We start from the raw sequence: 25,319 nt of genomic DNA, 5'->3' as shown, positions 1-25,319 counted from the left end.
TTACTTTGCTTACAATGTGAACATTTAATTTGAATCTTGACTACTCAAGTTGGCAAATGATAAAAATGCCTACATTAAAAGTATGATTTCATACTCAGCTTTGGTTTTAACAATAGTCATTTCGAAGAGAATATGGTGTTTCATAGTTAGGATTACCTGTTTCTGTAGAATAAACTCTGAAGCTCTTATCCCAGAATCCACAGATAAGAATATAGCGATTATCTGCTGTTACCACAAAACAATGTGCATTGATTTGTATACTCTGGTCAACGAGGTCTGTGATCTGCCGTTTGTTTACACCTGAATTATTGGCTAAAAGTAAATGGAAGAAAGCATTTGAAGAAAGATTCCATTTGAGTTTCGTCAAGCACTCATAGAAGGAAAACAATACTTTCATGCTTCATTTATCCAGAAATAGTTTTTTTAATGGTACGAGATTAAGATTCTCCCTTGAGGAATATAAATTTCCTTAGTAGCAGTAATTATTTATGAACCACATTATGTATTTTAAAATTATGCCAGAAATTTTAGTTCTCCCTCCACCAATAAAAACAATATGTGGAATTCAAGACAATTAATTTAAAATATAATACAATATTTTAATGCATTTAATTCTTCAGATGTTCACTATACACAAGTTCATTAGTTTATAAGAATCACACGAGAACTAAATATTGTATGAAGTATGTTATTAAGGAAGACATATATTAATATTTGCCCCAGTCTGTCATTTTTGGATGGTATTTATAATTCCTGTGAAAAAGGAGGGCAGAGATTTGAGCAATGGGTGTTGTTACGTGGGCAGCCCCACAGGGAGCTTCAGGTCAGCAGCTTTACATGCCTGGATTGTCAACAGACAGAAGGCCTTTCCAGAAAGGGCTAGCAGGGGAGGAGAGAAACAAAAAAGATGAGAGAGGGACTGGGGAGGAAAGAGACAGGCAAACATCAGTGCAGAGCCCTGGGATTGAATCTGAATAAAGTCAGGAACTCAGAGACACCATCTGATTTCCCCAGTGCCTGTCTGCATGCCAGCCTGTCCCTTACTGCTCGCCATCCTTTCAGGATAAATCCCTGGGCTGAATTCTTAAACAGAAATGCAGATGTAGAAGGTCACCACCACTCTCTAACACCAGTTAAATATAAGTACTACTATCTGTAGATATCTACTAACAGTATAAAAATAATTACTAGGAAACATAAGCAATTAAAAAATTATACAAAAAAGTCAGTAAGGAAAAGAAGACCAAAGGTCCCAGGCCACTTGAAAACTATACAATTGGTCCTTTACTAATTAGAATAGACCTATTAATTTTTCCATGGTTACACACTAGCTGTATATTTCATTGTCAATGTCTACTGGAAAGAGAAATAGCTAGACTAGACTAATAATATTCTTAATCCTAAAGCTTATAAGCTCCCAAAGACATGTAAATGGTATTTTGTGTATGGGTATAAGTAACTAATTGAAATGTCTGCATCTTATCTTATTTCCAGGTTCAAAGACGAAGGATGAATTTGAATCTAAGAATAAGAGGCTGGGCATGGTGGCTAACGTCTGTAATCCCAGCACTTTGGGAGGGCCAGGCAGGTAGATCACTTAAGGTCAGGAGTTCGAGACCAGCCTGGCCAACACGGTGAAACCCTGTCTCTACTAAAAATACAAAAATTAGTCAGGCGTGGTGGTGCACGCCTGTAATCCCAGCTACTCAGGAGGATGAGATGCGGGAATTGGTTTAACCTGGGAGGCGGAGGTTGCAGTGGGCTGAGATTGAACCACTGCACTCCAGCCTGGGTGACACAATGAGACTCCATCTCAAAAAAAAAACAAAACAAACAAACAAAAAAACCTAAGAATAAAACACCTTGATTTTAATATGTAACTTAATAATTTTTCGTAGCATTTTCAATTTTTTTCTAATTTATTTTACTAATCATCCAGTGATATAGATAGAACAAACATTATTTAAAAAAAAAAAAAAAGACTGCCAGAAAAGATGTTCTTCAATATTAGTTCCCATTTTTTTTTTTTTTTGAGACGGAGTCTCGCTCTCTCACCCAGGCTGGAGTGCAGTGCCGCCATCTTGGCTCAGTCCAAGCTCCGCCTCCCGGGTTCACCCCATTCTCCTCCCTCAGCCTCCGGAGTAGCTGGGACTACGGGTGCCCGCCACCGCGCCTGGCTAATTTTTTGTATTTTTAGTAGAGACGGGGTTTCACCGTGTTAGCCAGGATGGTCTCAATCTCCTGACCTCGTGATCCGCCCGTCTCGGACTCCCAAAGTGCTGGGATTACAGGCGTTGAGCCACCGCGCCCGGCCCTTTTTTTTTTTTTTTTTTTAATTTAAGTTCTGGGGTACATGTGCATAATGTGCAGGTTTGTTACATAGGTATACATGTGACATGTTGGTTTGCTGCACCCATCAACTTGTCATTTACAGTAAGTATTTCTCCTAATGCTATTCCTCCCCCAGCCTTTAGTAATCTTTTTGAATCCTTATATTTTAAATAATACTGAGCTGTTAGAGAACACTTTAGGCTGAAAGAAAATACAGTTTGGAATTATTTGCCTTATTTATAAAGAACTTAAATGACCTCCAAAAATATCAAGAAACAATTGCTTTAATACCAAAAAGTTCTTAGATGGCATATTATGATTTACACAGCTCCTTGATGATAATTTGATATTATTAGCATTTTAATCTTGTGGTAGAAAAAAATGTTGTTCAACTATCTTATGAAAAATAACTATACATGAATATGTGGATAGTATCCATGAAAATTTATTCTTTTTTATTAACATACCTATTAATGGATCCATTTCAATGGGAAGATGGTGGGCTTGATCCAAGGAGTATCCTGGAGCTCCTCTGAGGCCTAAAGATTAAAAAAAGAGAGAAAAACTAACATAAAATTCTCAGAAAAAAGGAATTTCCTAATGGGCAGTGTTTTATGATGATTTTGCAAAATGCATATTTGCTTAAAAATGATTTGATAAATTGTTCTGATTCAGTTATAATATGTGTCTCTGTAGACAGCCTTACAAAATAATCACAACAGGGACTTCAGGTTTCCACTTATGATGTAGAAGGCTAGGAAGAGTTTTGTTTCTGTTCTAATGTTGAGAAAAAGCTGGATAAATAGAAGTTTGTAACATTTATTGAACCCATCAAAAAGCTAAGGTCACTGAGCAATCAGTGAGCCTGAAATCAATGAAAGGGCTATGCTTCCAAGCAGGGATGGGTATGAGCCTGGGCTCACCTGGGGCAGGACAGAGGAAGCTGGGGCTCCCATTCAATGGGGCCTTTTTTTTCAACATATGACAAGTAAATTGAAGGTATAAAATTGGGCCACACCTAAAATCTTAATCTCACTAAAAGCTACTTTCAGAGGATTAATGTTTAGAGCTTGATGAAGTTCATTAGCCATAGTTTTTCACATGTGATTATATAATATATACAACACTTTCGAACAATTTTAAATAAAAATTTGGTCCTTTATAGTTTTTCTCAATGCAAAACATTTCTAGAGGCTGTCTCCTGAGAATAATACAGTCATAAATTTTCCTTAAGATATGTGCTGCCTATCTCTGATGGAATGGAAGTAGCATTACCTTATGTTGATAATATCACCAATAACCTTAAAATAGGTGCACTTAGAAACTCTTAGGAGATAAAGCTAGGATACAAATCACTGTATTTTTTAGAGCAATGTAGAGGTCAGTAGAATAGAAAGATTCAGGTTACTTCGGCATGGCTCAGCTATTCAACTCTGGAGACGGGGAGTCCTCGGCTTCCTGAGAGATCTCAAGTGGTGAACTGGGCCAACTAAATCATTTGGTCATATCCACTTCTGCCCTGGTTAAGCATCAATATGTCTATATGTGCTTTTATTTGTTTGTTTGTTTATTTTGAGACAAAGTCTCACTTTGTCGTCCAGGCTGGAGTGCAGTGGCGCGATCTCAGCTCACTGCAACCTCTGCTGCGCGGGTTCAAGCATTTCTCCTGCCTCAGCCTCCCGAGTAGCTGGGATTACAGGTGCCTGCCACTGTGCCTGGTTAATTTTTGTAGTTTTAGTAGAGACGGGGTTTCGCCATCTTGGCCGGGCTGGTCTTGAACTCCTGCAATATGTCTAAATGTTTGCCACAACATTATGTCGCTTCAAGATGTACTGGCTGGTACTTTCAGGAATGAGTTTGGAGAAACACATGTGAAGTGTGAAATCACTGGAGAATTTAGATTTTATCTTTGTGCAAAGATTCTAAGCTCTGCAAAAATAGAGCTGGTGCTTGTTTTGTTTATTGCTGTATATACAGTGCTTAGGACTACTTGACACATAATAGTCATTCAAATATTTGCTAAATAAATTACTGATATAGAGAAAAGAGGATTTGAAGCCAGCATCCAGAAACCCATATTCAAACTCTCTTCTGTTTGATATAGGAAAAAAGTGGGGTGTATTTTTTTGCAGTTAGGCAATAGCAGAATAGAGTAGGAGAACCTGAATTATTGGTAGAACTGCTTCAGTTTGTCAAATGGTTATTGAGTACTTAACTATGATCCAAGCATCTTATGAGGCACTAACATACAGCAGAAATGAAGGAGACAGATAGAAGTCACTTAGTTGGGTTTGACAATTATTTATTTAGTCTGCTGTTTTTTGTAGATAATGTGGGATATGAGCTAACCCCCGTACACTTTTTTACTTTAATTGTAGCTTTAAAGAAATCTTTAGTAAGTGATTTGCTCAGGCACACGTACCTACTGTGTTGTGCCATCTATTCACTGCAAACAGTCGGCTGCAAGTCACTGTCACCACTGCGGGGATGGTCAAGTGGGGCAGAGTGTTGGCTGCCACATGGGTTACTGGAGAATTTGAAGGAAACTTCAGCACCATTATCACATCCTGTTGCATCTGATCTTTAAACATGAGTGGACTCTGTGGAAGGAAACACTGTTGAATAGAAAGGGAAGAGAACAGAGGAAGACAAAAGGAATAACATAGTTAGTGAAAGGTCTAGGGAGAATGAGGTTAAACAGACAAGGCTAGCACGAGCACACACAAGGAGGAAAAGAAGCCACATAAACTTTCATACTGGTGAATGTCTGCCCCAGATCGAGCAGCTTTGACTTGGGGATGGCACAGAGAGTAGAGAATAAGAATTCTGTGAAGGCACTAATACAGGGACACAGAATCATTAAAGACCAGCCTCAATTCAAATATCACCACAATGCAACATGAAAAGTTAGCTCACAGACACACCCACATGATGTAACACAGTTATTCAATGCAGCTTAAAAATCAGTTTGGTGGGAAAGTTAGTTAAATCAGTGACTCCCATTTTTTACACGAAATATAAAGTGAATTGACTAATACTTTCATTTCTATGTGGTTGATCTGGGGTCATGACTACAGTCTAAATAATTAAAATATAATGGCCCCATAAAGCAGCCGAGTGCTTCCCTGGCAGTGCTCCCCAGGTTCTGCTCTGGCATTGACTGTTTATGGTTGAAGCCTTGTTTCTCCCTTCTAGGCTGGGAGCTTATGGAGGGCCAATGCTTTTTCTTCTTCTTTTTTTTTTAATTATTTTATTTTATTTTAAGTTCCAGGATACATGTGCAGGACATGCAAGTTGTTACATAGGTAAACGTGTGCCATGGTGGTTTGCTGCACAGATCAACCCCTCACCTTGGTAGTAAGCCCTGCATACATTAGCTATTCTTCTTGATGCTCCCCTCCCACCACCCCCACCCCCACGATAGGCCCCAGTGCGTGTTGTTCCCTATCACGTGTCCATGTGTTTTCTTCTTTCTGTTTTCAGCCTCTGTTTTGTAAACATCTAGCATATGACTTGACAGAAAGTAGATACTGTAAGTCTTACAAAACACTACAAATACCACCATATTAAAAACATAAAGTAGGGAGGCTGGAAATAACCATTATTTAGCTTTCATACATGTTTCATAATGGTTTGCAGTATATATGAATTCTCTGCTACATGAACTTAGAAAGCTTAGAGTTTCTTTATAAACAGTTTCATGCCAATTCAGTCTCTAACAACTTCCTCCAGGAAAGTAATGAATTCTGACTGGGCATATCTCCAGGATAAATATTTTTATTATTATTATTAAACACAGAAAACTAACACGGGAATAAAACTCTTCTGCCAAAGCATTTCATAAAATAAAGTGTTAGAGATATTCTCCTGGACAGTTTATTAAAAATGGTGAGGCTCCAAGGCCACATCTCTATGTCTACAATGTGGCTGAGGGGTTTATACGGCAACAGCCTGAGCTTGGTGCAAACCTTTCTGTTTAGTTACGCAGAAGGACCAACTGCAGTCAAAAGAGTTCACTAGTGACTAACCAAGGAGGCTGAAGCTGTTTGGCTGAGCTGTTGTAGGAAGGTTAAAAAAAAAAAAAGAGTTTAAACACACACCAGGCATGGTGGCTTATGCCTGTATTCCCAGCACTTTGGGAGACTGAGGGTACCCAGGAGTTCAAGACCAGCCTGGGAAACATAGCAAAACCCAATCTCTACAAAAAATTTTAAAAATTTAGCCAGGCATGGTGGCACACACCTGTAGTCCCAGCTACTAGGAAGACTGGGGAAGAAAGACGGTGTGAGCCTAGGAGTTTGAGGCTGCAGTGAGCCATGATCATGCCGCTATATTCTAGCCTGTGCAACAGAGTGAGACTCTATCTTAAAAAAAAAATTAAAAACAAATGCATTTAGGTCGGGCATGGTGACTCACACCTGTAATCCCAGCACTTTGGGATGCTGAGGCGGGCAGATCACGAGGTCAGGAGTTCGAGACCAGCCTGACCAACATGGTGAAACCCCATCTTTACTAAAAATACAAAAATTAGCCAGGGGTGGTGGTGCACACCTGTAATCCCAGCTACTCGGGAGGCTAAGGCAGGAGAATTGCTTGAACCAGAGAGGCGAAGGTTGCAGTGAGCCGAGACTGGGCCACTGCACTCCAGCCTGGGTGACACAGTGAGATTCTGTCTCAAAAAAATAAAATAAAATAAAATAAAAAGCATTTATGTGTTTTCCAAAAGTTTGACTACTGATTTCTTGAAAGTTTAGAGGACTTATTTGTCACTGTATCTCCAGGGCTTAGCATCAGATGTGACATACAGAAGGGGCTCAATAAAAATTCGTTAAATGACAGAGTAAATGAAAGGTGTGATTAATACTTCCATCACAAAATAACAGTGTATACATTTGTTTACACATATATTGTGGACCATGTTCCAGAGCTCTTTACTCTAAAATTAGAGTACTTGTTGTCTTGAAGTTCATCTTGTGAACACATTTTTACCTTCAAGAATTGTTTACTTCAGTAAAAAAATAGTGAAAAATCAGTTTTAAAAAAATTCTACAGAAATTGTTCATAAAAATTTTACCTTCTTCAAATTACTTAAAGAAGAAAATGTTTACTATTTGCTAATAAACTGTAAAGAAACTTTTTTATGGAAATGGACTTTTAAATTCAGATTAAAATGAAAAGAATATGACTCCCTTGCAAAGTGGGAATAAAAGGTTTAACCAGTAGCTAATTTTGATGATGTCACCTAACATTTATTAAAAACTTATTGTATGACAGGTTCTGGTCTAAGTGCTATACTGTATTGAATCATTCAATTCTCAGTAGTAGGTACTATTTTTACCTCTATTTTACAGATGCTGAAATGCAAAAACAGAGAGGTTAAATACCTTGCCCAAGTCATTTACTAGCTAGTGCAGAGATGGTGTTTGCCCTGTCCAGCTCTGGGGCCCTTACTCTTAACCACTCTGTTCAACCTCTTTGCAATAACCATAAATTACCTTTATATTTCTTTCCTTTTCTTCAAATGAACTACTTCCCCTACTGTATCTTGCCATGAAATTTGGCAATATCAAATTGTGTCTGCAATATATTTTTCAGTGTAATTTACAAATATAGTCTCATTCTGGTGTCAGTGTGTGTCTCTATGCCTGTGTGTGCATGAGTGAGTTTATGTAGAGGCATACATAGAGAAGATGGCTATTTTTGTGAATCCAAAAGTGGGATAGCTTAAGTAGGACTTAAAGGTAGATTTACACTTCCTTCTCTGTCTCTCCCTGGGGTATTAGTTTGTACTTAGGCTGAAGAGTTAACCAATAAATCGAGAGCCCTTTTAAAATATGCTGTTAAAATCACAATTTTATTTGCTCTATTCCCAGGTAAAAAGGAAAGAAAAAAAAAAATCTCAACATGCTGATATGGCTTACCAGGTGCATGGCAGAGCTCCGAGGCGGATGTGGCTCAATAAGCAACTGAGATGGCGTCTGTCCAAAGTTCTGTATCTGTGCCTCCATGGCCTGCAGGGGAAGGAGGGTGATTGTCATAATCAATATGCATCAAAGAGAGAGGCCAACACACGCTTTGACAATGCAAGTGTATCCCAAGTCAGCCATGAAAAAAAGTCCAGAAAATTCAACGGGTGCTCTTTTCTCAGGGTGCAGAATCATCCAAGTGTTAGTATTTTGTAGACAAGCTTTGCTTCTCCTTCCAAACATGCTTCAGTTAACCCAGTCACTATTCTTATTTCCAGAAGCTGGGGTTAAATGTGGAAAATCTAACCTGTGAATACATGCATGCAGCTAAAGACCAAAGAACACTTTCCACACTAAATACAGCACATATACCTTAATAAAGTCCTTTGTAAGAAGGAACGTATGGGGGTCTCTAATGAAATAAGCTTCTGGAATCTTAATGGGGAAAAAAAGAATGAGACATAAAGCCTACCAATTATACAAAATAAAATTCAGAAAGTTATAGGTTCCAATTAATTCAGATGGCAATCAGTAGAAAGAACACCAAGATTTTATAGAATTATTAAATATAACAAAACTTTCATTACAAAAATATATTTTAGCTTTCTATGCTATTTTAAGATGAATTCTGGAATATTATTTTTAAGGTATAAATTCATTTTCTCAAAATTTTTCCCTGAAATTTTAGAGAGAACTCACCCAAAAAAGAAATAAATCTTTTGTATCCTAAGCTATACAATATTTCATTAAAGCCTATGTAGCTGGAAATGAGATTTTATAGCCTCCAAGGAATAAAAATAATTTTAGCCCTCAAACTGTCTGTACTGTACAATATACCTTTCTTGTGTGTGTCAAATAGATAATCTTAAAAGAAACTTAAGTATTTCCTCTATACATAAATTCTATAGGCAAAATATTTCCATATATTAAGCTAGACTAACAAAAATATTTTTCTGAAATATTATATGTAATTTATGTCAACAAGGAGAAGCATGATATTTACAATGATCATTACTCTGCTACCATGCTAATTTTTTCCCTAAATTGTGTGCAATTTGGTTGCACATAAAAGTGAAATATGGAAATCATAGCTAAGTGTTTGCAGAAGCACAGGTGAGTTGGTAGATGGCTCTTGACATAGCACCACCACTAATCTCATCGCTATCTACAATTCTAATTTATAAAGTACTTACATTTAAAAATCTGTCCTCCTACACTGTATTTCAAAAAAATGTTTATCAATAAAAACGCGAACCTGCAAATTTATTAGCAATATTAAACATGAATGCATCATTATCTGCCATATTTTAGCCATAGCGTAAATGGGACTTTGGTTCTTCTATCTGCAGAGGCAATGGGATGAATTATTAAATTTCTTTAAGCGCTGTCCAATTTTTATGTATACATTTATTTGCATGGTGTCCACTCATAAGTAAAGTGTGACTATTTAACTAAATTTTATTCACATATGATGCATTTACATCCTACTTATTTCTCCCCAGTGCAAGATTTATGATTCTAAAAGGGGAAAGAGACCATTTCTGGTTAGGTTCACATTTTTAATAACTAACTCTTGAGAATTATTTGGGAAAGAAAAGTGGTAATTTTATTGTTAACGCTGCCCTGGTTAGCAAATGCTTAATACCTAGCTTCATGTATCATGAACAGCTAAACGTCTCTCTAACAACAGATACTGCTACTCCTGTTTTTACTTCCCCAGAAAAAGGACCCGAGTGGGGGCGAGGAGCCAGGGGTAAAATTAAACATGTTTTAATCTCTAGATCAGTGTCTTGCACTTAGTAGGGAGCCTTTAAATGTTTATTGAAGGAATTAGTCAACAAACATGCTTTGCTTGACTCTAGTTTTGTTTCTTAAAGGAAAGTATTAAAATTGTACTAGAAAATGTTATGAAATGGATAAAATTTCTAGAAATCTTCTGTGCAGTTCTCTTCAGTGAGTCCCAACTCTGACCATTTTGGACTAAGGCAGAATACATATGCATATGCATATATATTTAAAAGAGCTCCCCAATCAGGCATCAGGATAAAGACGAGATTGTGACTAACTTTATCCTTTCATTAAGACAGTCAGTTCTCGACACTTAATGTTTATTTCTTTTGAGACTATACTGACTCCCTCTTCCTTGTGATCTACTTTACACGCATTCATGACCCAAAGGATCTCAGTCCAATATTTACCTTTTAGCTATCTGGTAATCCTGCCTTCCAGTAATTCCTTACCCTTTGATTTAACAACGTACAGATTTTTCTGATCTTTAAAAGCATGCTGTCTCCTTTAAGTTCTACTTCTTGTCATTACTAAAACGTTTGAGGGGGAAATGAGCACCTACTATCTTTCTTCGCCTGCTCCCCATGTAAGATTTTCTGTCCTTTCCCACTTTCAGGGGGTCATCAATGACTTTCTTGTCAAGTGTGCAGGTCTTGTGAATGGGAGGGTTGCCTGGTGACAAGCAGAACTCATTCTGCAACCCATGAATTGTTACAATGAAGTAGTTGTTCTGAGAGCTACTCCCTATGTAGGAGAAAATCCTCCCCGAATACTAACCTTGGGCAGGGATCTAAATCCTTCACCTCCCAGACTCCCTAAATCATAATGAATGCCCTGCATATTCTCACAGCACATTTTTCTCCTTTACTATAGATTTTAACACACAATTATTTATGTATGTCTGTTTGTTCAGACTGAATCTCTGCAGGTCAGGACGGTGACTTAGTCTTAACAGAGATTCTAAAAATATTTGGTGAATATAGAAGCAGGACATTTGTATAAAACTGAAACCTGGTCTAGAAAAAGAAAAGCACTTCAGAATTTTTTACTTTTACAATTCAATACCACAAAAACAATTAACAGACATTTGTTGAATGCTTACTATGCCAAGGGATACAAAGTCAGATACCAGGCTGACCTCAGGAAGTTAGCAGCCCCCAAAATAAAGATGATGAGTGTGTCAGTGCACATGGTAGGGAGCAGGACCACAGTGGAGACAAGCCCAGGCTGCCCTGGGAGCCCAGACGAGTGACAGAGGGGAAGGGGAATAGGTTCTTAGGAAAGAGACTTTTGGAAAAAGGACAGAGCTCAGGTTTGAAGATTAAGTAAGAATTAGCTTGTCAATAGCATGAAAAGGTTTTCTACCATATAGAAATTTTCCCTTAAAAATTTCCAAATATATCAAGTTAAAAAAAAAAAACTACTGGAACTGTGAGATGAATTCTTTCTATATTATCCAGAAATGTCATTAAAAAAAATTCTACATGTATCTATTTCTCTATACATTGGTCTGCAAGGGTCAGCGAGATTTAATGTTAACTTTATTTATTCACAAAACATGTATTTGTTGAGTACCTACTACATACTAGATTCCATTCTAGATATTAATGATATTGGTAAAATGAAACAGATAAAGATTCCTGCCCTCAAAGAGCTTACATTCAGCCCAGAGTCACACACTGGCATCCCATGGGCTAGATTCAGCTCACAGACATGGTTTCTATTTGAGCCAAAATTTACAGGTCAGTAAATGGCATACAATAAATTGGATTTTTTGGCTTCTCTTAAAAACTTAGAAGATCAGGCAATACCGTATCAGCATTCCTGCACAACTGCCCTTTTGTAACGCCCACCACTCACGTGACCTGGGCACTGCCACTGGCTTGTGTCACTCATCTATTCCCTGTCTGGTTCTTATATGCTTTGGGGCTTGTGAATCCTTTTAAAATATAATAATTAAAACTTTAATTTGTATTACAAGATATCAATTGCTTTGTATATCTGTTGTACTTTCCAGTAAACCCAAAATGAGTTAACATTGAACACGTGAGCTCATGAGCATGTATAATGTATGTGGAAAAAGACTAAAACTTTGGAAATGTCTGTCAATCCAACTTCATTAAATCTATGTTATCCATTATTAGAAGCTCCATTATTTTATATACTATTAATAAGTAAAATATGCTATCAATTAAACTATGCTATGATTGATTGTAAGACACATTATGATTTTGGAGTATTGATATTAAATCATAGTAGCTTTTTACTTAAATAAACAGTGGTATCATGAGTCTTACATATTTCATACAAAGCTAGCATAGGTAACAGGCTTAAACCACTAGATTTTTTAAAACAAATGTGGCTAACAAAACGTTTGATGTTTCACAAATAGAAAAGACCATGCATCCATTGGTAGACAACACTTTAGTAGAATAACATGAAAATATAGATTTGCTTGTACTTAAATAATATTCTTTCTTAATGTTATTAAGAAATCACTGATTTTGGTATCTTGAAGTTAAGCTTATTATGTGCATTCACTTTTATTTATTTATTCAAATTTCTCATTTTTTAAGGTTTAAGATAAAAGTGTATAAGGTACACTAATCTTAAGTGTACAGCTTGATGAATGTATATATGTATGTGTATACATTTTTTCAGTTCTTCTAACCACCATCTAGATTAAGACAGAGGACTTTAGAATGGAACCAGAAGGTTCCATATCTTGGTCTGGGTGGTGGTTACATGAGAGAATACGTAGATACTGGTAACCTTGTGTGCCTCCCCAGCCAATTATTCCCCCTATCTAGCCCCATCACCCTGTCAAGCTAATAATTATTTTGATGTTTATCATCGATTATTTTTTATTCTTGAATTTTTGATAAATTGAGTTATACACTACATATTTTCTGTTTCTGCTTTTTTTGATCAACATAATGGCTGCAAGATTCAACCTTGTTGTATGTATCAGTAGTTTGTTCATTTTTTTTTTTTTGCTGCATAGTATTGCCCTGTATTAACCTACCACAATTTATCAATTCTCCTGGTGATGGATATTTGGGTTGTTAACAGTTTCAGGTTATTATGAATAAAGTTGCTTAGAAGATTCTTGTACATGTCTTTTGATGGAGGTGAGCAGCCAGTTTTTGGAGGGTCTATACCTAGATATGGGATTGCTGAGTCATAGGGCAGGAGTAAGTTTAGTTTTACCGCCAAACTGTTTCTCCAAAATGGTTTTGTGTGTTTATTTTCTGTAAGTATTTGTGAACCCAAAACGTAATGGTTGAAGCTGTAAATAAAGTAATGATTTACATTATGTGGTCTTTTAGGGTACTGATAACTTATTAATAAATCTTGTATATATCAAAACTCAATTGTCTCACAAAATAATTATAATAATTATTTCTTTACCTGGAATTGTTAAAGTAGAAATGAAAATTAAGTTAAAGAGGGTTAAATTTTAATTGTTTTATGGATTTTTACTGATTATAAAAATTGTTTTGCTGACTATTTATTGAACCGACATCATGCGCTTAGCATTTATTTTTCTCTCCAGCTAAGACCCACCGAGAGATAGGTAGGTTGAACACCTTGAGGAAGTTATAAAACATGGAATTTTGTAGGTATAGGCAGAGAAGTAAACATAAATGTGAACTGAGTTATGCACAAATGAACAAAATAAGTAAATCTGAACAGTATAAATGATTTTCAGATTACAAACACATATATGACACATAACTGAGTTATGTTTATTACCTGCTTATCTGTATATAGAGCTCCCATTAAGGAAAAGTTTCCATTAGGGACACTTTCCCTTTTGTCCCCTCCCTACTTCCTGATTATCCCATTCCTTAGTCTGGTGAGGCTCTCCTTTATACAATTCTGCAGGACCCACCTACTAAATTACAAAATTATGACATCTTCATGGGAGTCCCCTTTTTCCTTACTTAACAAGTTCTCTTCAGTCTTTCTTCTTCCTCATAGGCCAGGGCCACTGTGCATGGGTATGCTGTTTATGCCCTGTACAAAGATGCCCAGTTGGAAGGCAAATAAGTGATAGAATCTACCTTGACAGCCAGAGAAAGGAGTGCCTTTTGTAATTCATCCATTTAGAGAAGGTGTCCTCTAAAGCGTGCACAAAGGGGCGTGTGTGTTAGCTATGATGTGACATATGCCTTCTTCCTTTGACCTCTGTATCTCTTAATTGTTTTCTTTCCTTTTTGGCTTCCCTTCCAAGAAAGTTCTACCTCCTCTATGAATAAAGATACACACCTGGAATTAAATCCTCAGAAGAGGAAATCGATAAATATACTGTGTGCTTATGTGTTGCACATTTGCTTATTAATATAAAAGACTTCCTACTAAGGTAAAATTAAATGTGGCAACCAAGTAAGCCAGAATTCAGAAGCCATACCTTCTCTGGTGTGTGGTAGGTAAAAACTTTGGTTAATCTTGTCTTTTCCACATTGCAGGTAGATTTAACCCATTTACATTTTTCTCCATAGAATGATTACAACTGCTTTTTTTTGTTTTTTTTTTTTTTTTGGTAAATGTAATTCAGTATTACCTTTCAGATGAAATGCCATCAGGTCTACAGAGCCATGACAAACAGCACGAAGGAGCTAGTAATACATGCTCTCAAATGACCTATTCATCCATCTCCCTGGTCTGTATAAACTTTTAAATTGTTTTTCAGAAAAATCAGCATTTTATAAAGTACTATAGATTATGGTACCCACAATGCAAAATATCAAACTACGTCCAAATACCAGTAGATTCACTAACAATTTTCAGAAAATTCAAGAAAAAAGTAGTAAAAGTGGTTGCTTGAGAAAACAGAAAAAGATTTTCAAAGTTTCCTTAGCATTTTGTTTATCTCACTGTATAGCTCTTACTTACAAGGCTTTTAATACTTAAAAGTACTCTTTTTTAAACCAAAAAATACAAGTTTGACACAAAATAAAAAAACACATTGATTGATATCATCTTTCTGTTCCACCCACAATTCTACCGATGCCAAACAGGAAAAAAAATAACAAAAACAGGAAAAAAATAAACAAAAACAATGGAATTTGAAATCTGAAATGATAAAAGGAAAGGTTACTTAATGGCAGACTGTATTTTAACTGATAAGCTTTTGCTTCTGGTTTATTGTTGTAATCAAACAAGATCATATAAAGCATTACTTTTTAATGCTGGAAAAACAGGAGCAAAATAAATCGAGCAAATAATATCCGCACTTTGTTATTTCTTGCTTTATAAATATTACACTATATAAAAAATTAAAATGCTATTTTATATTCAACTGCTCCTAGTTTTTCATAGAAACCACAAAATAGAAGAATAAATATTTTTCCTTTTGTTTTAACCTTCAACTGCATTAAGGCTAAACCTATTATTAATTTAATAATTAATAATTATTAAATTATTAATAATTTAATAATATTCTAAATTATTAGAATATTTAAGCAAATATTTGGTAATCCGAATAAAAAGGGACCACATTTGCCTTAATTAGTAGATGCGCTTAGACAATATTTGAGGGAGGGATTCTGATTTGTCCAGTTACCTGCCTTAATTCTTGGTTTCTTTCTTTTAGCGTAAATCTAAGCAGAATGAAGATGTGACTTATCCTCTTGCTGATCCCTGTTTCCTCCTTGGCATGTTGAATTATAATGGTGATATTACATAATTGACTTAACAAATGAATGTGAAAAAGTAAGCATCATTTCCTCCAGATAGAAAATGCTCAATCCAGAATATTTTCTGTCCAAATCAGGTCAGTGCCATCAATGACAAGCTCATTCAATTTTTCCACTTAAAATAAGTATAAGTCAACTCAGGTAGGAAGAGTGAGTGCATTTTAATGTAGCTGATTGTGGCTGACCAGGCCTGGAAGCCTTAAATAAGTCTTCTTGGCCTAGAGAAATGAACAACCCAGGGGGAACAGACCAGCGAGCTGGACACCTTCCTTGGCTCTGGAAGATGCGCCTCCACAGACTGGTGCTCCCTTGCTCTATACCTTCCCAGTGGGTTCAGCCAATGACACAGCTCAGGAGCAGAGACAGGATTATATGGCCCCTCTCTGCCAAGTCCCGTTTTGGCAGTGCCTGGCCGGTACTCCTCTACCTAAGGCCACAGCTCTTGTTGGGTGAGCACTTTTATTGCCAGATTCTGGGAATGGCTCCCTTTCCTTGTCACTTTCCCTTATTCATCCACTGTACCATGTCTGTACCTTTGTAAATACAACCATTAATAACTCTCTTCATTATCCTTTAAAAAAAGTTAATTGTGGTAGAATATATATAACACAAAATTTACCATCTTAACCATTTTTAAGAGTACAGTTCACTAGTGTTAAGTACATTCACACTACTGTGTAACCAATCTCCAGAACTCTTTTCATCTTCTAAAACTAAAACGCTATATTTATTAAACAAAAACTCGCCACTCCCTCTAGTCCCTGGGAGTCACTATTCAACTTTCTTTCTCTATGATTTTGACTCGTTAAGATACCTCATAGAAGTGGAATCATACAGGATTTGTCTTTTTGTGACTGGCTTGTTTCACTTAGTATTAATGTCCTTAAGGTTCATCCATGTTGTAGCATGTGTCAGAATTTCCTTCCTTTTTAAGGTTGACTAATAATGCATTACACACACATACACCACCCCACATTTTGTTTATCCATTCATCCATCCATGGACACTTGGGTTGCTTTCAACTTTTTTTTTTCTTTTTTGAGATGAAGTCTTGCTTTGTCACCCAGGCTGGAGTGCATTGGCGCAATCTCAGCTCACTGCAACCTCCGCCTCCCGGGTTCAAGTGATTCTCCTGCCTCAGCCTCCCGAGTAGCTGGGACTACAGGCGCCCGCCACCATCCCCTGGCTAATTTTTCTATTTTCAGTAGAGACGGAGTTTCACCATATTGGCCAAGCTGGTCTCAAATCCCTGACCTTGTGATCCGCCTGCCTCAGCCTCCCAAAGTGCTGGGATTACAGGTGTGAGCCACTGCGCCTGGCCTCAACTTTTGACTATTGTGAAAAATGCTCCTGTGGACATAGGTATACAAATGTCTCTTTGAAACCCTTTCTCTCAATTCTTTTGGATATATATCCAGAAGTAGAATTTGCTGGGTCATAGAGAATTCTATTTTTAATTTTTGAACGATTGCCATATTGCTTTTCCTAGCAGCTATACCAGTGGTAGCATTTTATATTCCTACCAATGGTGCACAAAGTTTCCAGTTTATATACATCCTCACTAACACTTGTTGTTTTCTATTTTGATAGTAGCTAACCTAATGGGTATGAGGTGGTATCTCACTGCAGCTTTGATTTGCATTTCCCTAATGATGAATGATGCTGGCACATACTTGTTGGTCATGTGTATGTCTTCTTTGGAGTCTTCATTATCGCTTTGAAAGGTAATGTGCTGAGATCCTGACTGATACAAATAGGATTGTTATTCAGGCACAACAAATGAGAGAAATGCTGGTTACCTTTTGCTACATGTTGGGGTAGGAATGACCAAAAAAAGATTATATCCAAGCAAGGGGCATTTTCATTGAGGATTTTACATATTTCAGAGATAAACATTGTAAGCATATAGGAAAGGCTGTAGAGTCTCATTGCAATAAATATTTGTTGATACTCAGGAAGAGAACTGAAATACTCTTTTCTAGATGACTTAGGGATTCGCCTACCTGGAAGCAAAGATTTTAGTAGATGATCGCTTAAGGATTCTTCCAGGTTTCTGGTTCTTTGCCCACTTTGCGGTTAATCATTAAATGGTACCTAAGTAGAAGACTCAATCCACAAATCCTTTACCACAGGTGAGAAGAATCAGTATGACATCCCTGCCAAATTTTCCCTGGTTGAATAAGTTTATATAAACTAAACTCTATGCTGGCTGATTCAGGAGGTGAAGGAGGAGGAAAACAAGTTGAGGGAGAAGTGGTGGTGTAGGAGCAGGAATGAGAGAGAAGTGGTGGCCTTTATAAGTTCACTGGAAGTGTTTAATCATGGGAAAATATTTTTTTAAAAAGCTGGAATAGATTTGTTTGGTATGTGGAATGACATTGAGACACAGGTTTACCAGGTGCTGGTATAAATATTCCAAATTGAAATCATATACTTTTAGTATACTAAAGTGAGAATAAAGTATTATTGGACGTATTCAGCAGAACAAAATATTCTTCTTGATTTTGACATAAATGGGCAACAGTAATTTAGATATACTGTACTGAGACTTCAAATGGCTTTAAATAGGCTCATTATCAATATGTTTAAAATGTTTAAAAATGAGTTCTAAATATCTAAGCGAAATGCCTAGGTACTTAGATTGAGTAATATCTATTTCAACAAATTGAAGCATGCAATATGTTTTGAATAATTGTTAATTTGTGCTGAGGTAACAACTGTGTTATAGAAGTGAAATCTATGTTAATAGAAGATAAGGAAATCCCTTCCAGCTATTTCTATTATAAACAGCAGGTTGCAATTTTCACCCTTCTTCCCTTGAGTAAAATATGGCTTTAGATGCTTGTGAAAGTACTTGCTGTTAATTTCTGAAAATCAATAATTAGCACTTCTCAACACCACACAATAAAAATAACACAAAGCGGAGAAAGAAGCACAAGTCACATAAATGACATACGTCCAACTTTGACTAGCTGCATTATTTATGCTTTTCTAGTGGACGATTGATGACCATGGCCTAGTGAAGAACTGCAGTAATTATGAGGAGGTAAGATGGACCTAAATTAAAGATTTATTCACTAATCAAAATTAAATGTGTGTCATTAATTTCCTTGATACTAATTTCTATATTAAAACCTTATTCATCAAACCTTTGCAATGCAAGCCTTATGGCTCTCAATGCAAACCTTTGCAGTGAGAAACACATAACAAATATATTTGAACCTATATCCTTATTAGTTTTAGGAATCATGGTATTTTTCGTGTTCCCAAAATGATTCTTTAGCTTTAAAGAACATCAAATATGTATTTTCACTCCACTAATTAAAATGTAGGGGTTTTCTTTCCATTTTAACTTGGCTTTTGAATCTGTTAAAATTTTCATCCCAGTAAAACATGCAGTAATTATAGGGGGAAATTAAGATGGTTTTAAGAAATCTTTATCAACCACTCTGTGATCATTTGTTGCAATCACTTCTCAGAATAACTGCCCAGGAGAAGAAACCTGCATATCCCCCATATGAAGAAAATTAGGCATCATGGCAGTTGTAAATGGGTAACTTTGTGCTACAACTCATTCACGCAGATCGGGCAGGTGGTGTTGATATTCCTTGTCATATCAAAGACAGTCAGAAGTGGGGTGAGGAAAGGCTGAGGGATAAAGGATTCATAGAAAGAATAAAGAATAATAGAAAGAATTCAAGGAAGGCAATGATTGTAGAGGCCCCCAATGTTGTCATTATGGGCCTTTAAATTACCCTTCATTTACATCATCAGGATGAAAAAGGGTGTTAATTTTTTATCTTATAAATTTTATGAATTCATCTTCTCAAAAAAGCCAGCATTGCAGCTGTTTTGGTTAAAGACACATCTATCTTCTGGTTCTTGACAGCCCTATTGTGTCAATTCTCTGTAGTAGCAAGGAACATTTCAGCAAGAAAATAAAGTAAAAACTGAAGTAATCTAGCCCACTTCCTATGGGCATATTTTCACCATAGCAGATCCAAAGGGAGGCGGTATTATCCCTGTCAGATTAAGAAAAAGATAGAAAAAGAAACTATAAGCTAAGAAAACCAAGAAATATTAACAGAAAATTAGACTAAAAATGCCACATTTTTATGACTGTTGGTAATATTAAAAACTACTTAATATTTTCATATTTCCAGCATAAATAAATGTGTATATCTATAAATAATATGTTCTAACAGCTGCCAGCAAAACAGCCTTTTATGATAGACTTATGTGCATACCTCTCACCGTTAAAAAGAAGCCATTGAAATCATTTTCAGTTTGGTAATGTCAACTATAGAATGATGACAAGTATTATGACAAGCTCAGAACTTAGTATCTTGTTAATAACTTGTCTGGTATATGCTTACAGCTTCTGTTGAAATATTGACTCAATTTTTTTCTCTTGCTGAACCAGTACAACTTTAATGCCAGTACTAGTGATGCTAATTCATTTGATAATATGAATAGAAAACTAATGACACTAAAGTAAAACTTTTTTTTCAGACAGTTTCACTCTGTCGCCCAGGCTGGGGTGCAGTGGCACGATCTTGGCTCACTACAAGCTCCGCCTCCCGGGTTCACACCATTCTCCTGCCTCAGCCTCCTGAGTAGCTGGGACTACAGGCGCCCGCCACCACGCCCGGCTATTTTTTTGTATTTTTAATAGAGATGGGGTTTCACCATGTTAGCTAGGATGGTCTCGATCTCCTGACCTCGTGATCTGCCCGCCTCAGGCCTTCCAAAGTGCTGGGATTACAGGCATGAGCCACAGTGCCTGGCCTAATATAAAACTTTTAAAAATATAAAGGATAATAAAGGATATAAATGCTAATACTAATTTAGATCAAGAAAGAATGTTACAGGAAATAAGTGGGCTGCAATTAGACCATCTTTATAAAATTTTGGAGACAGTATTGAAAATAAATTTAAAAGCCACAACTGCTTCTTTTTACTAAATAATATTAAAAACAAATTAACTTATTTTCTCTGTTGCTAACAGATTTTTTTAAATTAAATTGATAGTTTTGGTGTCATATATAATGAAATTATTAAAACAAAAGTTCTTCTAAGATAACTTCATTTAATTATGCCTTTAGGTAATAATGCCTGTGTAGTGCTTTATAGTTTAAGTATTTTCACATATTTTTCTCCTATGAATTAGGTATCGTCTCTGTCATCATTTTTTTAGGTGAGAAAATACAGGTACATAAAATTTAAGTGACTGACTTAATGTCACTCAAATACTAATGGTTGAGCTGTGATACAACTTATAATCTCATTCTCATCGTTCTATCCATTTTTGTTGCCTATGGCATACAATATAATCATACACTGAGGCAGACAGGTCTTGAACTCCTGACCTAGTGATGCACCCGCCTCGGCCTCCCAAAGTGTGGGGATTACAGGCCTGACCCATCGCGCCCAGCTGAAAACATTGTTTAGGCCGGGCGCGGTGGCTCAGGCCTGTAGTCCCAGCACTTTGGAAGGCCGAGGTGGGCGGATCACAAGATCAGGAGATTGAGACCATCCTGGCTAACACGGTGAAACCCCATCTCTACTAAAAATACAAAAAATTAGCCGGGCGTGGCGGCAGGTGCCTGTAGTCCCAGCTACTCGGGAGGCTGAGGCAGGAGAATGGCGTGAACCCGGGAGGCGGAGCTTGCAGTGAGCCAAGATCGCGCCACTGCACTCCAGCCTGGGCGACAGAGCGAGACTCCGTCTCAAAACAAACAAACAAAAAATTATTTAATGAGAGTGTTAGGCTAGCTTAATGGTTTTTAATTGGGAATGTGTGTGAAATTCCTAGATAACTTTTTTTTTGTTTTTTCAAAATAAGACTTGCTTGAAGCCTTTCCCTGGATATTCTGAGATGCCCATGTGATGCGGAGGATAGAGTGGATGGGGAGTTAGATGGGTATGACATGTGTATTTACAAATAGTACAGGGGGGCCGTGCACAGTGGCTCATGCCTGTAATCCCAGCACTTTTGTAGGCTGAGGCGGGCAGATCACCTGAGGTCAGGAGTTCAAGACCATCCTGGCCAACATGGTGAAACCCTGTCTCTACTAAAAATACAAAAATTAGCCAGAGGCGGTTGTGGGTGTCCGTAATCTCAGCTACTTGGGAGGCTGAGGTGGGAGAATTGCTTGAACCTGGGGGTTGGAGGTTGCAGTAAGCCGCTGCACTTCAGCCTGGGTGACAGAGTGAGACTGTCTCTGAAAGAAAAAAAAATAAAAAATACAAGGGGAGGGTGAGGTTTTGATGAAATGATTTTAAATTTTGAAATTGGGTGATAGGTACATGGAGGTTCATTATACCATTCTCTGTACTTTTGTAGGGGAAAAAAAAAGCTTTCCAAATGATTCTAACACACCTTTAGTAGAGCAGTGCTTCTTAAAAGTTAATGTCTCAAACAAGTTGCCTAGGGGTCTCATTACATGTATTTAGTAGGTTGGGGAAGGCTGAGAGGCTGAAGTTTTAGCAAGTTCCCAGGTGATGCTGATTCTGCTGGGTTATGGGCCACATCTGAGCATCAAGGTGTTAGAAAACCATGGGACTAAATGATTACCAACCAGAATATTCTCTTTCCTAAGCAGGTCATAGGATGAAGTTGCTTGGTCATCATTTAGTAAGTAAAAATATAAATCAGATCATATACTTTTTATTAATATATAAAAATGGATAAGAAAAAATATTCTTTATAATGCTTGAAAAACTGCTCAAATAGTAGAGCTCATCTATGAAAAAAAGTGCATAGAAGATTATGATGTAAGCCAAGACTTTAGACAATTTAAATAATATCTACTATCCAACAGATCTAGTGTTTACATATTAAGAAGAGATTTGTACCAGAACTGTACTGTCATGTTTCTGCCCAAAGGCTGTCATGATAAAGTTTATTATCAATTACTGCTTTACAAGTATAAAATAAGTTAAGCTGTCATAATTTTCTCAGCCAGAGTTCCTAAACTGTCAAAGAATGTCAGTTTTCAATCTGACATAGAGAAGAAAATTATCTGTTATTCTGACCTCTAATTTCTTGACATTTTAATGCCATAATTGCTGTGGTTAGTGCTGCTTCATGATTTCACCTGTCAAGGAAGAATGAATCAATAACCTTAAGCCATTTCTCAAACTTTAGCACTAACTTCAAAACTCAAAGTTATAGGCAGGTAGTAGTTTTTTTTTTTTTTTTTTTTTTTTACAAAGGAGACATATATAGATATTCATATATTAAATATTTCTCTTTTTAAATTAGTGTTTATTTTAAGCATGAAAAAATCCATCTTAGGCTAGTTGGAGTTTAGTGTAGCCATAATTAGACTTCCTTTGGTTTTATCTATATGAAATGTACTATCTTTGTATTTTAAAAATACCAAGATAAACATTATCAAATAAAATAAATGTATTGAGCTCAATAAAAGGGTTAATATCTTAAACTCTGCTTTTTCCAAGAGTCTGTGTCCAACCACTTAGGTGGGAATCAACTCTCTCAAGTCACGACACAGCAGTACAAGACCTCCAGGAACTCAACAAGAATGTTTTAAAAAAAGGTATTGTGCCTCCCACATGGTCTACTCATAGGGGTTGTGTATAGGTAAGGGTGCATAAATGACCACTAAATAATGAAGATGCTGTACTTCACTCCATTTTATCTGGGTTCTTTCTTATAACAATAGATGTACTTACAGAGAGAGCAACTGAGGTAAAGTGAGATTGAATGACTCGGCCTCACTTACCCAGCTCACAGGATTCAGGTGGGCTCTCGTCCTTTGGAGGACACTATTCCTCACATTCTTAAATGTTAGTGCAGAACCGTCTTTGTGGGAATCTGTTAGCTTCTACTTGGCTAACTGGCATTAACAGCAAGGGGAATATGTTAGAGGGGCGAATGGTGGGAAGTGGGAAAGGGGAAATTAACTAGCATTCCTTGAAATCATTTAATGTTAGTCTACACTGTACTAAATGGCCCCCTAGTGGTCACAACAAGATAGAGGCTCTTCCTAAGCAATCTTGAGTCCACACAGGTCCACGGGGTCATGGTAAACCTCTCTGCTGATGTGTGCTCAGGCCTCTGGGGGCTGGGGCAAGGGAAGTAAGAGTATTCCAGGTATGCGCTCCTTCACATGTACAGTGTTCTAAGAACTGACACAGAATTATAGGGTTGAGGAAGTGGGCAAGGGGTTTGGGGAGAAAGAACATACATTTCACAGTATGACTCGGTCTCTCTAATGAAACCTGAGCGTCTGGCAATTATGTGCTTCGAATGAGCATGCTGAAAGGAGACAAGAGTCCTGAGCTGAGGCACCCTAGCAGTAGACAGTCTGCATCACTAGAAGGTCATAAAGCTGTAATACAACATATTTTTCAGTCCATCTATATAATATGCCCACATATGCTTGAATCATTCCCATTCAACAGAAAACAATTTTTAATTTTTACATTTTACATTTTAAATTTTACATTTCTATGTAATGTTTCATTAAGAAGTTCTACATTAACAAAGCCTTATACACATTTCTTTCACTGTCCAAAGCAATGACGTGTTATTTTGTAGAAACAGGTATTTTGATAAGATTCAAATAATGAACACTGTATCCATGTAAAGAAAATTTCCATTTTAATTTCATTTTCAAATTCTTTCAGTTATCTCTTTTTAAACCCTCATTTAAATTGGAAAAATCTGCTATTTTTCTGTCAATTTTAATGCTGCCTTGCACTTTCATCACATATAAGATGCTTAATGTATTTTATTTTGTATTTAATTTATTTATTTTATTTTGTGTTTAATGTATTTAATTTGTTTTGCCCAACAGGATTAACCTGCAACTTTCTTTATAAGAACAGAACTTTATTATAATGGGTAAAAATGTATAACAAAATATCCAAAAGCAAAAATGTCTATGACATTTAGAAGTCAAAAGACAATTCAGTTGATCTTAGAATATAAGAATGAAGTATTACAATTGTTTTCTTTTTTTCTAAGTCTAAAAGGTATTAGCCTTAAAAGAATAGTTTATAAAGTATTTAATAAAACAGGCATGTAATAAGCAAGGGTGTATAGTTAAGAGACTAATTAAGCTTAGAATTATCTCCTACCAAATAATCTGATTACAATTTATACACAACTGGGGACACTCAGTTGGGTGAGTGTAATGATTTGTAGAGAAAATTCCTTATTTCGCCAGCCAATTTCATAATACCTGCCTTCTCTCTCATTCATTCATTCTGTCTCTGTTTTTCTCTTGGCTTCAGGCAATAATTTTATCTTCTCGTGCACACAATATGGTACAATATTGCCCCTAATAATATGCTTGCAACGTGTTCTCACAATATTTTGCCCTAAGGGTCCAAGGATCAATGATTATGAGGCTCTTCCCTTCCTTTTCCTCTTCTCTGCTTGAACCATACAAATGGAGTCATTTTAATTTTACAGAGGTGTATAAGAAATAAACTTATGAATGCAAATTTTTCTGTAGAGCTTCATTGCTGCCATCTCCAAGTTTTCCACCTTTAAAATAAA

At 36.6% G+C, this 25,319-nt stretch overlaps 1 protein-coding gene across 7 annotated transcripts in view; it reads right to left on the bottom strand.

Annotated features, from left to right (window-relative positions):
• Nucleotides 1-25,319, bottom strand: part of NBEA (neurobeachin) — a 747,382-nt gene that overhangs the window by 17,578 nt on the left and 704,485 nt on the right. For 3 of the 7 annotated variants that reach the window (XM_054528905.2, XM_054528903.2, XM_054528909.2), the window contains 5 exons: nucleotides 8,670-8,732; nucleotides 8,253-8,342; nucleotides 4,754-4,946; nucleotides 2,799-2,870; nucleotides 157-312 (listed from right to left, as the gene is read on the bottom strand). In XM_054528905.2, coding sequence (XP_054384880.2) covers nucleotides 157-312; nucleotides 2,799-2,870; nucleotides 4,754-4,946; nucleotides 8,253-8,342; nucleotides 8,670-8,732 — 574 coding nt within the window. The remainder of the gene's footprint in view (nucleotides 1-156; nucleotides 313-2,798; nucleotides 2,871-4,753; nucleotides 4,947-8,252; nucleotides 8,343-8,669; nucleotides 8,733-25,319) is intronic. The other 4 variants (XM_054528906.2, XM_054528910.2, XM_054528904.2 and 1 more) reach the window with 3 other exon arrangements.

This window comes from Pongo abelii, chromosome 14 (genome assembly GCF_028885655.2).
Source record: "Pongo abelii isolate AG06213 chromosome 14, NHGRI_mPonAbe1-v2.0_pri, whole genome shotgun sequence".
Classification (NCBI taxonomy): Eukaryota; Metazoa; Chordata; class Mammalia; order Primates; family Hominidae; genus Pongo; species Pongo abelii.
This window is presented reverse-complemented; position numbering and strand designations above follow the sequence as displayed.